Genomic DNA, 12,706 nt, shown 5'->3' with positions numbered 1-12,706 from the left:
ATCATTTTTTTCAGTGTAGTCCTTACCTACAACTTTGCCAAAGACACCAAATCGATCAAAAAATTCCTTCAAAAGATACAGATTTTTGAATTTTCACATATCATTTTTGTATGGACAGCTGCCAAATTGTATGGAAAATTATATGGACAAACTAATGATGCAAAATGGCTTCTTTGGGCATACCGAAGGCACCAAAAAAGTTTCAGCCGGATTAAAAAATACAAAAATTAAAATTAAAGAAAAAAGACCGATTCCGTAGAGAACTGCTCAATTGTTAAGCTCGATATGAACCATTTGAAGAATTGTTCAGATTTTGCAGTTTATTTAGAAACTAACTAAATTTAGTAATATTTTCATTCGCTGTTACAGTAGTGAACCTTTGAATACTTTTTTTGAAATGTATTATTTTAGAAGAAATTAAAAGAATTAAGCTTTGTTTTATTCAAAATAAAATGAAGAGATTTTTTTATCTTTCAAATCACCTTTTAGAAACATTTCAGATTTTTGAGTCCTGTTTAATTTCAACGATATTTGATATTTGGGTGGATGATTCCCGTGTAAGTATTTGATATTTTGGTGGATGTTAAAAAATACCACCTTTTTTGTTTTATTTTCTAATTTTTAATAAAAAATTTCGATTTCGTTACAAATTATATTATTTTTGTCAAAATGATTTAAAATTTAGTTTTTGAAAAGAGAGATAAAAACCTGAAAAATAATTTTTTAATTTACTAAATGTCGCAGAACCCGGGCAGACAGTAATAACAAAATACATGCCATTTCAATAACAAATATTGATAAAATAACAGAAAATGTTATGGAATCTTCTTGAGGAATCCATTTATGCATAAGAGTTTATGTTGTCATAACAAATTTTGTTATTGGTCTGATATTGGTTGAAAGCCAAAACAACTTTGGAATAACATTTTTTGTTATGGAAGAATACCGCCAACTGTTATTGGGATGATCGGATTAGTTGTTAAATAACTAAAAATGTTATTAGTCTGTTATTGCAATAACAATCCAATAACAAAAAAAATCATAACGACGAATAACAAATCTTGTTATAAATAACATAAAATGTTATTGGCCTAGTATTTTCAAATATCAAAAAATGTTATTCCCAAGTTATTTCCGTCTGTTCGGGAAAATTCGAACCGTTTTACTCATTTTGGCTGGAAAAGATAATTAAATTTTGCTTCGATATGAAATTTGATAAAATGTTAACTGATAAAACGTCGAATATTAAAAAAGCAGTTCAATAAATAAGAATACGCATGTCTATATTTTGTTTCAAAATATAAGTAGATTCCATCTATAAACCAGCAGGATTTTTGTTTTTATTTTTTGAAAATTAAGAGTTTTTTTTGTGTCACATTCAAAATTAGTGAAGATTTTTTTGTTTATTTAAGAATAATATATAGTGAAGCATAAAATGTAGTTTCTGTGATTTAAACATAAGATTTTCAGAGTTATTTTAACATTTTTCACGATCCGCGAAATTTGCGTGAAATGTGGTGTTTTGAAATTGAGGGCCCCGTGAAATTTGCTATTTTCGAGCGTGAAAAATCACCAAGCCTAGTGATCAGGGAAAAAAGTTACCCCTTAGGATAAAGTGTCACGAAAATCGAAGAGGGGCCGGGGCAACTTTTCCCGATTCAATGTGAGTTGGTAGAGAATTACCCAGGAGTTGAACTTATAAAAAAAACTAATTGAAAAAAAAACGTATTTCAGGTATTCTACTTTTAATAATGAAAAGTCAATTTAGAAAATTGGAGAATTTGTTTTCCGTGTGCTGAACTTTCCTCCTGAAAAATACTGATCATAACATACAACTTTGCCAAAGACATTAACTAAATTAAATAATCTCTTTCCCAAGATACAAATGTAGGAATACTCACATCTTTTTCACATTTTTTTTATGAAAAGCCCGCAAAATTGTAAAGAGCATTGTATGGAGGCAAACCATTGATGCAAAATGGCGTCTTTTGACACAGGGAATGTTTGGACAAAGTTTCATCCTAGTAAAAATAAATACAAAATTGAAAATCTCGATCAAATTTGCCAAATTTTAGAGAACTATTCAGCACGGTCAAGTAAAGAAAATGCCAGAGGGCAATACAGGTCCAAAGCGACACATTTCGTAAGGTGTGGCCGTGTGCAGTTATTTATGAACGATTCCCGATGGTGTGAGGGTGGATGAAGGTGGAAAAACCAGGTCAACAGACAGTGCGATATGAAGGGTGAGTGCGGCAATTGACACCATCCAGGGCAAACAACAACAGGGCGATAAATTGTCCAATACCTGAGGTACACGCAACACACATATCCAAAGTGGAAAAAACCCCAGAGCAATTTTAGTCTTAATTTTAAAGTTAATTTAAGCTCACATTTATCCTTCAACAATGCAACTTTTCGGATTACACCAGAAATGTTAAAAAGTGTTTTCCACGGAACCGAATTATTATTCATTGATCGCAATTTGCACCGTTTTTTAATTATTCGTAAGAAAACAAATTAAATGAACACCAATGTTGATGAGTTTTTTTCATGGAAAAATATTGAAAAATCGAAACAACCTATTTTGGCCTGACGCAATTTGCTCCATGTAGCAGAGTTTCAATTAAGTTTTCTACAAGGCCCTTCTCCTCTGATCTAGGCCGTACTGTTACATCCATACCATCAGAACAATTGTTTGTACTTACCGATAAAAACAAAGATCTGGTGGTGCGAGTAGCGCAGTAGCATCGAGATGGTCAAGGTCTGGTAGAAGAAAAAAACAAACATCAAAATTAAACCACCCATGCCATCGCAAATCGGCACATCCGCAACTCACAAAAAGCAGCATGATGAAGAAGGGCGCAAAGTACGAGCTGCGCGACATCCACCACATCGACACGAACCGGTAGTGCTCGCCGGTGATCACGTTCCGCAGGTAGCCCTTGTTGTCCTCCTGCTCGGCCAGCACCTTGACCGAGGCCATCAGGATGTCGTCGTAGCCGAGGAACTCCTTCAGGATGAAGCGCGAGAACGAATCGCCGAAGCACTTGTCCTCGTGCGGATCCAGGCGGACCACGTGCACCGGGATGTTGAGCCGCTGGCGGGTGTCCGCCGAGAGGCGCAGAAAGCCGTACTCCAGCGAGTACTCGACGATGTACTGCTCCTCGGTCCACACTGGAAAAATGCAAAAATGTGGTGGAGATTAGAGGTGGGTAGATACTTTTTGATGCTAAATGTTGTCAAAAAAAAACTCTACAGCATTGCCTTGGCGTTCTCGATTGCGAGATTCCTACTCGAAAAACTAAGAGTCCGAAGGCTTGATTGTTGAGGCAATTGCAAACCTCTTTTTAAACCCAAGCTTCTATAAAACCCAGGGATTCAAACTGACGACCTTTGGATTGTGAGTCCAACTGCCTACCAGCGACTCCACCGAGGCAGGACCCAGGGAGACGACTACTACACCCGGACTGAGCTAACGACACAGCAAATAAAGTAGTAATCCAGCTGCGTGTAAAAGGCCTGGGTGTAAAATAAATTTTGCATTATTTTATGAAGTTCTATGTAATATTACACCCTGAAATATGTAGCCCATCAGTATGGGAAAACTACTTGACCGAAATGTCAAGCTCATATATGCGTTTATCCTTACAGCTTTTCATCGGTCTGATGGTCGAGTGGGCTAAGGCGCCAGTCCTTACTGTTGGTGCTGGGTTTGAATCTCGTCGGTTGCAACTTTTTTTTTGTGTTTGCAAAAAATGTACATGCAGTGTGTAATATTAAGTGTTTATTTTGACGAAGGTGATGTGCATGCTTTTGCATGCGATTTTACCATCGGATTTTTTGCTGTGGACCTAATCCTCTAGGTTAGACCCGGGCCAACATTTACTTCCCCGTCCGACGGAAGGCGTGATCAGACAAATCTCGTCTCGAAAAATGCCACTGGGATCGAACCCAAGCCGACTGGGTAAGAGGCAACCACTCTTACCCCTACACCACGGTTCCCGGATAAATCTTGTACACGATTTTTTTTTTTTTTTTATAAAATTGTTTTCAGAAGAGCAAGTTTCTACAAATCCGATGGAAACCCGGGAATTCCTGAAATTCAAACGGAAGTTTACAAATTTTCAACTTTTTGGAATCAATTTTGTAAAATTGCTCTGAAAAAATAAGAAATTAAGAATCACAAAAAAATAATTTCAATTAATTTGCAGTTCAAAAGAATTAATCAAATGATCAGAAAATTTAAAATTAAAATTTATTTGATTTAATATTTATTTTAGAAGCGTCTAACTTAATTAAAATAAACTTTAAACTTACAGGGCTGCCCAACCTTTTGGCCCTGCGGGCCAGATCTGATTTTTCTGAAGCAGTGGCGGGCCGGAACTAATGTTTGATAAAAGTTGAAAAAGCATTTTTTTTTCATTGGACGATTTTTATCAATTTCATTTAAAGTAAACAAATAAATAAACAAGTATTGCAAATATGATTCATATATCTTGATTTTAAGAAGGATTAAAAAGATAACTATCAAAAAATGGAGCATTTGATTTTTTAAATATTTTTTTGTTTAAAATGGTATTGTAATTAAAGTTCATTTGCCTCAACACATCAATACATAAAAAAATCTATGAGACATGATACAATTTATTGCAACAAAATATGTATCCAAATTTTCTTTACAATAGGGGAACAGCATCTAATTCCAGCGTGCCTCTAATGTTGGCAGGTCAGAACTTTGACATTCAATTAAAGCTAATAAAAAGCGTTTTCAACTGAACTCGAGTGATAAATAGCTCAATAAGAAGTGAGCAAGCAAGTTTCTATCAAAAGTTTTGCAAAATTAGTTGTTTAAATAGTGAAAATCAGCAAATTGGATGGAGTTAGGAGCGAGTGCTTGACCTGCCAAACATACGAGAATTTCCCCAAGTTTTCAAAGAGTTATTCTTCAAATTTCTAAAAACTATTGAAGTTTATGAAAAAAAATGTTTTGCCTTCCTGTTTTCTTGACTCGTTTGAGACATATTTTAATATTTTAAAAACATTTGCAGTAGAGGTGGGCAAAAAAGAGCGAGCCGCTCAAAGATCCGTTTCATTAAAAATGAGAGCGGACCATGGTTCACATAAAAAGAACCGCGTTTTTTTTAAAAACTTCGGTCTTTTGAAAGAACCATTCCAAGCTGAAACGTCATTTTTCATTCGGGTGTCTGTAGTCTCTCAATAGCATTGATGTCAATATTTGAAACCCACTTAATAGTTTTCAAGCTCATATTTCCAGACTCCATTTTAAATTGCTTAAAATAAAATAAAATAAAATATTGCAAATATTTTTCAAAGTTTATGTCGTCCCCTTCAAAGTTGACCTGAATAATCAGAGGGCAAAAAAAAATGAAAAACTTCAAAATTTTAACGAAAATTAAAGTTTAATCAACTGAAAACCAGTTAAAATACATTTTCCCGCGTTTATAATCATATTCAGCATGATTGAACTCCTTTGAAAACATTTGAGCAATTCTCTACGAATTCGGTATTTTTTCTTAAATTTAAATTTTTATATTTTTTAATCCGACTGAAACTTTTTTGGTGCCTTCGGTATGCCCAAAGAAGCCATTTTGCATCATTAGTTTATCCATATAATTTTCCATACAAATTTGGCAGCTGGCCATACAAAAATGATACTTGAAAATTCAAAAATCTGTATCTTTTGAAGGAATTTTTTGATCGATTTGGTGTCTTCGGCAAAGTTGTAGATATAGATATGGACTACACTGAAAAAAATGATACAAGGTAAAAAAATTTTTGGGGATTTTTTATTTAACTTTTTGTCACTAAAACTTGATTTGCAAAAAAACACTATTTTAATTTTTTTATTTTTTGATATGTTTTAGAGAACATCAAATGCCAACTTTTCAGAAATTTCCAGGTTGTGAAAAAAATCTTTGAGCGAGTTATGAATTTTTGAATCAATACTGATTTTTTCAAAAAATCGAAACATTGGTCGCAAAAATTTTTCAACTTCATTTTTCGATGTAAAATCATTTTGCAATCAAAAAGTACTTTAGTGAAATTTTCATAAAAGGCACCGTTTTCAAGTTAAATCCATCTTTAGGTGACTTTTCTGAAAATAGTCGAAGTTTTTCATTTTTTTTTTTAAATAAGTGCCCATGTTTGCATACCTTCGAAAAAAATATTTTTGAAAAGCTGCGAAAATTCTCTATATTTTGCATTTTCGAACTTTGTTGATACGACCCTTAATTGCTGATATATTGCAATGCAAAGGTTTAAAAACAGGAAAATTGATGTTTTCTAAGTCCCACCCAAACAACTCACCATTTTCTAATGTCGATATCTCAGCAACTAATGGTCCGATTTTCAATGTTAAAATATGAAACATTCGTGAAATTTTTCGATCTTTTCGAAAAAAAATATTTTCAAAATTTTTAAATCAAGACTAACATTTCAAAAGGGCCAAACCTTCAATATTATGCCTTTTTAAAATCTTGGTCTTGGTTTGAAAATTTAGAAAATATTTTTTTCGAAAAGATCGGAAAATTTCACGAATGTTTCATACTTTAACATTAAAAATCGGACCATTATTTGCTGAGATATCGACATTAGAAAATGGTGTGTTAATTGGGTTGGACTTAGAAAACTTCAATTTTCCTGTTTTTAAACTTTTGCATGGCAATATCTCAGCAACTAAGGGTCGTATCAACAAAGTTCAAAAATGAAAAATACAGGGAATTTTCTCAGCTTTTCAAAAATATTTTTTTCAAAGGTCGGCAAACATGTGCACTTATTTAAAAAAATGAAAAACTGCGACTATTTTCAAAAAAGTCACCTAAACATGGATTTAACTTGAAAACGGTGCACTTTATCAAAATTTGAATAGAGTACTTTTTAAGTGCAAATTTGATTTTACATGGAAAAATGAGGTTAGAAAATTTTTGCGACCAATTTTTCGATTTTTTGAAAAAATCAGTATTGATTCAAAAATTCATAACTCGCTCAAAGATTTTTTTCACAACCTGGAAATTTCTGAAAAGTTGGCATTTGATGTCCTCTAAAACATATCAAAAAATAAAAAAAATTAAAAATAGTGTTTTTTTTTTTGCAAATCAAGTTTTAGTGACAAAAATTTAAATAAAAAATCACCAAAATTTGTTTTTACCGTGTATCATTTTTTCAGTGTAGTCCATATCCATACCTACAACTTTGCCTAAGACACCAAATCGATGAAAAAATTCCTTCAAAAGATACAGATTTTTGAATTTTCAAGTATCATTTTTGTATGGCCAGCTGCCAAATTTGTATGGAAAATTATATGGACAAACTAATGATGCCCAATGGCTTCTTTGGGCATACCGAAGGCACCAAAAAAGTTTCAGTCGGATTAAAAAATACAAAAAAAAATGAATTACCGAAATCTGAGAGAACTGCTCATTTTTAATTGTCATGAAATACCAATTCCGTCCATACCTCGATATTTTTAAAACTAATGGTTTGAAAGCAACTGTATGCCTGTAAAATGCATTTTGAAACACTTTTTTCATCCAAATGTTGAAACTTAGGCTTTTAATTTCAATTTTTATATTTTTTATTTTTTTTTTACCATAACTTTATCACTGTAAAGTTGTTTTGAAAATATATTATTTTTTGATTATTTATGTATTTTTTAAATACATAAATAAAAAAGATTTTTTAATTTACTGTCTTTTTGTACATATTTAGACAACAATCCATTTTTTCGCAATTCGCAATTTTCAGTGTAAGAACGGGCCTTGACCGATCTTATGCACCAGGTTCCCGACGAACACGCACTGCCCTTACACCTACATCTCACCCTTGCTCTGAGTCAGTACGAGCAACACGCTAGAACACGCTTTGAGTGTTCGTGCCAGGCATGCACACCTTCTTTTCCGGTTACGCATTTTAACTCGGCCGGGGGTGGTACATTACGTAGGGTTTGATGTAAGTATAAGCGCCTAACCATTTAAAGTGTGCCTATCAACTTTCTTTAAAGCAAAAACTGTTTTATTTTTAGTTTGAATTCAAAAACTAGTTGTTATTTCACTGTGTATTGTTTTCTCCTGAAATCTTCCCTATTGTTGAGTCGTGTTTATCTGTTGCTATTTCTTTTGTCGCGGTGTTTTGTTACAATATTTTGGTCCTAAGCATCTTAGAAAAGTTTTTCAAAAGTACAATAGTAATATTTGTGTTAATCCTTTAATCATTCCATAAATTGAGCAAGGGCTCGAACCTCACTTGCTTAAGAAAAAGGTGAAGTTTCAAAACAATGAAGGAGTGAAGGAAACATACTTTGTAAAGAATCAATAGTAAAAGGAAGATAGTAATTTATGAAGTAGATATAGAAATTAACAATAGTTAATAAAAAGAGGTAACAAACAAGCTTGTGATGGGACATTTACAGGGAAGATGAGAAATTATTCAGATAGATACATAAAGAAAAGGCACATGATAAACAAAATTGACATCGCTTCCAAATTAAGGGAAAGCAGATAGTTTGTTACAGCAGCATCAATTGGTAAAATAGAGTGGAAAAGCGTTGAGAAATAAGAGAATCAAATACGTAAAATCGAAATCAAATGGAGGATAGTAAACAGAAGCCGTTTTAGAAAAACAGTGAAACAAAATAAACAGAAGATAGCTGTTAGCTGAAATGGAAAAAAGAGAAACCCCGTTCTGCGATGCTCAGGTACATCCACAGCAGTTGACTCAACATACTGCGAATCAAAACAATACCGTCTACAATCACAAATTACTTCCCTTTCCCACATTGACGCGCCCCTTTCTTCTAGCCGTCTCTACTCTGACCCTCGCTGGTCAAAGGTTTACGAGTCGTTTCCACAGGCCACCAGCTAGGTTACACCTTGTCATCATGATGACTAAACCAAAAACAAAAGTGTTATTTTTATAACTATTTTTGCTTGTACATAAAATTAAACGTGAATCTTATTTTTTAATATTTTACACTCAATTAATTTATATTGACTGTGTTTTTTACTGACATTCCCTATATTTTAAGTAAAAAGAAGTACAGTCCAGACTCGATTATCCGAAGGCCTCGGAAAAACTTCACTTCAATTTTCGTTGTCTTATTTTGGATTGTCGAGCTTAAGTATGACCCCTAGACTACGCTAAAGTGAATAACATTTTTTTTTATCCTAGATGGCGGCCAATATGGCGGTGACGAAATATTGAAAAAAGGCATTTTATTATTTAATAAGCAATCAATTATTCAAATTTGACTAAAATGGGGTCACAGAACTCGAATTTGATGTTTAACGGTGCACATCAATGCTGTTAATCGTTGAAATCAACGGCGTTTATATCATCGATGTCGATGATCGTTGATTTAAACGTAATCGTAATCGCAGCCATCGTTGATTTAATCGTCAACGTCAACGGAGTCGTTGATTTAAACGGCGTTGATCAACGCGTTGATTATCGATAATCAACGAGTTGATCAACGGCGTTCTTTTATAGTTTTCTAGAGTTTATGAGGAAAGAACGATTTTTTCATAAATGTATTGATTGGGAAACATTCTCAAATAGATGTGACATGGTTGTTCGGGGATCCGGGTGTACCAAGAGGACCGAAGCGACCGGATTTTAAACCGAAATTTAAGCCTTAGCTAATTGCTGGTCACTTTCATCTCCACTTTGGTTCCCAAGTCCAACCAGGATTTTTCTTATGTAAATGACACCGAGGACGGACGGTCGGATTAACACCGGAATTATTGTTCCGGCGGGTTCAGTAAGAGTCTCGCATGGCTAAATAACGACAGAATTTGTTTTTCTATGATACAATACTGAATTGACCGCATGGCCCATGTTCTAGAACCCAGATTGAGATCGGCCAAGATGGCTTCTTTAGAATACTGACACACGGATCAAGTATATTTTTAGACGCATTGTTATTGTCGAGTTCACAGACAAATGGACACCTACTTAGTGACACGTAGTCAAATTGTGAGACAAATTTTAGCTGATTGCCTACTTGAATCTATGGCAATGTTTGGCAGGTTAGAGCCACCAAGCTCGGAAAACCTAAGGTTAAGATTTTTTGTTTTACCCTAAGCAAAGGGCAACGCGATTTCTTAATTTATCATGCTAATTCTTCAAGCCGAATGAGTACAGAAATTAACAGTGCGAGGAAAAAGCTACCGCACATCTGGCGCGCCGGGGAATCGAACCCCGCTCTTTCGCATACCGTGCGAGCGCGTACACCACTTCGCCAACGCGCCGTGCTTGCCGAGGCAAGTTCAGCTAGTTGTTTTTGTGATCTACCGTTCTCCACCGATCGTACCAGTGTACGGTTGCTTCTTCCACAACACTATTATTCTGTTCTCAAAGGCTTCTTTAGAATACTGACACACGGATCAAGTATATTTTTAGACGCATTGTTATTGTCGAGTTCACAGACAAATGGACACCACGTAGTCAAATTGTGAGACAAATTTTAGCTGATTGCCTACTTGAATCTATGGCAATGTTTGGCCGAAATTTAAGCGTACACTGGTACGATCGGTGGAGAACGGTAGATCACAAAAACAACTAGCTGAACTTGCCTCGGCAAGCACGGCGCGTTGGCGAAGTGGTGTACGCGCTCGCACGGTATGCGAAAGAGCGGGGTTCGATTCCCCGGCGCGCCAGATGTGCGGTAGCTTTTTCCTCGCACTGTTAATTTCTGTACTCATTCGGCTTGAAGAATTAGCATGATAAATTAAGAAATCGCGTTGCCCTTTGCTTAGGGTAAAACAAAAAATCTTAACCTTAGGTTTTCCGAGCTTGGTGGCTCTAACCTGCCAAACATTGCCATAGATTCAAGTAGGCAATCAGCTAAAATTTGTCTCACAATTTGACTACGTGTCACTAAGTAGGTGTCCATTTGTCTGTGAACTCGACAATAACAATGCGTCTAAAAATATACTTGATCCGTGTGTCAGTATTCTAAAGAAGCCTTTGAGAACAGAATAATAGTGTTGTGGAAGAAGCAACCGTACACTGGTACGATCGGTGGAGAACGGTAGATCACAAAAACAACTAGCTGAACTTGCCTCGGCAAGCACGGCGCGTTGGCGAAGTGGTGTACGCGCTCGCACGGTATGCGAAAGAGCGGGGTTCGATTCCCCGGCGCGCCAGATGTGCGGTAGCTTTTTCCTCGCACTGTTAATTTCTGTACTCATTCGGCTTGAAGAATTAGCATGATAAATTAAGAAATCGCGTTGCCCTTTGCTTAGGGTAAAACAAAAAATCTTAACCTTAGATATTTTAGTATTTTCGAAACTACGGGAATTATCGATATATTTTTTTATTAATTCCCTAAAGTACTGTCTACTAAGCAATTTACAACAAAATTTGCAGTTTTTTCCTGATTGGGTCCGTAAGTTTATTAATTATGGAATAATAAGACAACAACTTCCTTCGTTGCTGTGCACCCTTAAGACAAGAAAAAAATAAAAACGAAAATAAAAAAAATGTTCGTGATTCGATTATCCGAAGTCCCATACAAACCTTCGGATAATCGAGCTTCGGATAATCGAAACTTCGGATAATCGAGGCTTCGGATAAAGGAGTCTGGACTGTATGCAGTAATTTTTCTAGTGTACCAGACTATGCCTCTACGTATTTTTACAATTTAAATGATAATGGTGCCATTTTATAGCTAAAAATGTGAAAAATAAGCAAAAAAAAACGACTGTCTCTTCCAGAAGGATGTGTACCAAACCAGCGAAAACTTTCGCTTGAAAAGAAAACGTTTTGGTATTTAATAACCAGCAATACGAAGTTGCTAGCTTTGATTTTGCCCACGATTCATTCATTATTAAAAATTCATTTAAATATTATACCAAACCTCAACAATTTGACACCAAGAAATAATTTGAAAAACAAAATTTGGCTTGATTCCTCACTTTTCCCGACTTTTGAGGAAAAATAACAAATTTATAAATTTGCAACTTTTGTCAAATTCCAAACTTTTTAGCGCCCTTTCCGAACTCCCGTCTGGAGTGACCATCCTGCCCTCCTTTAAGCACCTTAAAATCCAAACTTCTTACCAGCATTCTTCAGCTTCTCCATCTCCGGCACATCGGTCCTCAGTCCGTCCGCCTGCACCGGATCGTCCTTCATTTTTTCCAAATTTTTCAAAATCGTCTCATTAGTGTAGATAACTACACTTTCCCCATAGTCCTTTTGCAGTCGCTGCTCCTCCGTCAGCGTTTCCTCCTCCTCCTCCTCCTCAACGACGACGACCTTGTCCGGCTCGACCTTGCTCGCTGCCGCCCCCACAAACTGGGTACTTTCAATCTGCGGACCCGCCGTCTCCACCAACGCCGACGGCTGGTAAACCTCGGACGTTTGCGACTGCTGGGGCTGCTGCGACGCGGCCCACGGACTGCTGTTGGCATAGCTCTGCAGCGGCAGTTCCGGGTTTTGGTTCTGGTCCGGCTGCTCGTGGGGCAACGTCGTCGACGGGTCGATGCTGATCATGCCGTTTTTGTGCGTGTTGCGCAGCATGTTCCCGGTGCCGTCGTCCAGCTGGTCCGGGTCCAGCAGGGCTTTCGGGTCTGGGGCCAAACTGCTCGTCACGGGCGAGGGGGCGTTCGGGTTGTGGCGGATGATTTCCACTCTAAAAACGCAAATTGAAATGTTTAACGAAATTCCAATAAATTAAAGTTGACTTCTT

The 12,706-nt window shown here is 36.0% G+C and overlaps 1 protein-coding gene across 2 annotated transcripts in view; it reads right to left on the bottom strand.

Annotated features, from left to right (window-relative positions):
* Positions 1–12,706, bottom strand: part of LOC120431346 (membralin-like) — a 47,209-nt gene that overhangs the window by 18,979 nt on the left and 15,524 nt on the right. For both annotated transcript variants that reach the window (XM_039596478.2, XM_039596479.2), the window contains exons 5-7: positions 12,078–12,649; positions 2,837–3,174; positions 2,706–2,763 (exon numbers count right to left, since the gene is read on the bottom strand). In XM_039596478.2, coding sequence (XP_039452412.1) covers positions 2,706–2,763; positions 2,837–3,174; positions 12,078–12,649 — 968 coding nt within the window. The remainder of the gene's footprint in view (positions 1–2,705; positions 2,764–2,836; positions 3,175–12,077; positions 12,650–12,706) is intronic.

The sequence above is a fragment of the Culex pipiens genome, chromosome 3, assembly GCF_016801865.2.
Source record: "Culex pipiens pallens isolate TS chromosome 3, TS_CPP_V2, whole genome shotgun sequence".
NCBI lineage: Eukaryota > Metazoa > Arthropoda > Insecta > Diptera > Culicidae > Culex > Culex pipiens.
The sequence above is the reverse complement of the archived record's forward strand: the minus strand, read 5'-3'. Positions and strand labels throughout refer to the sequence as shown.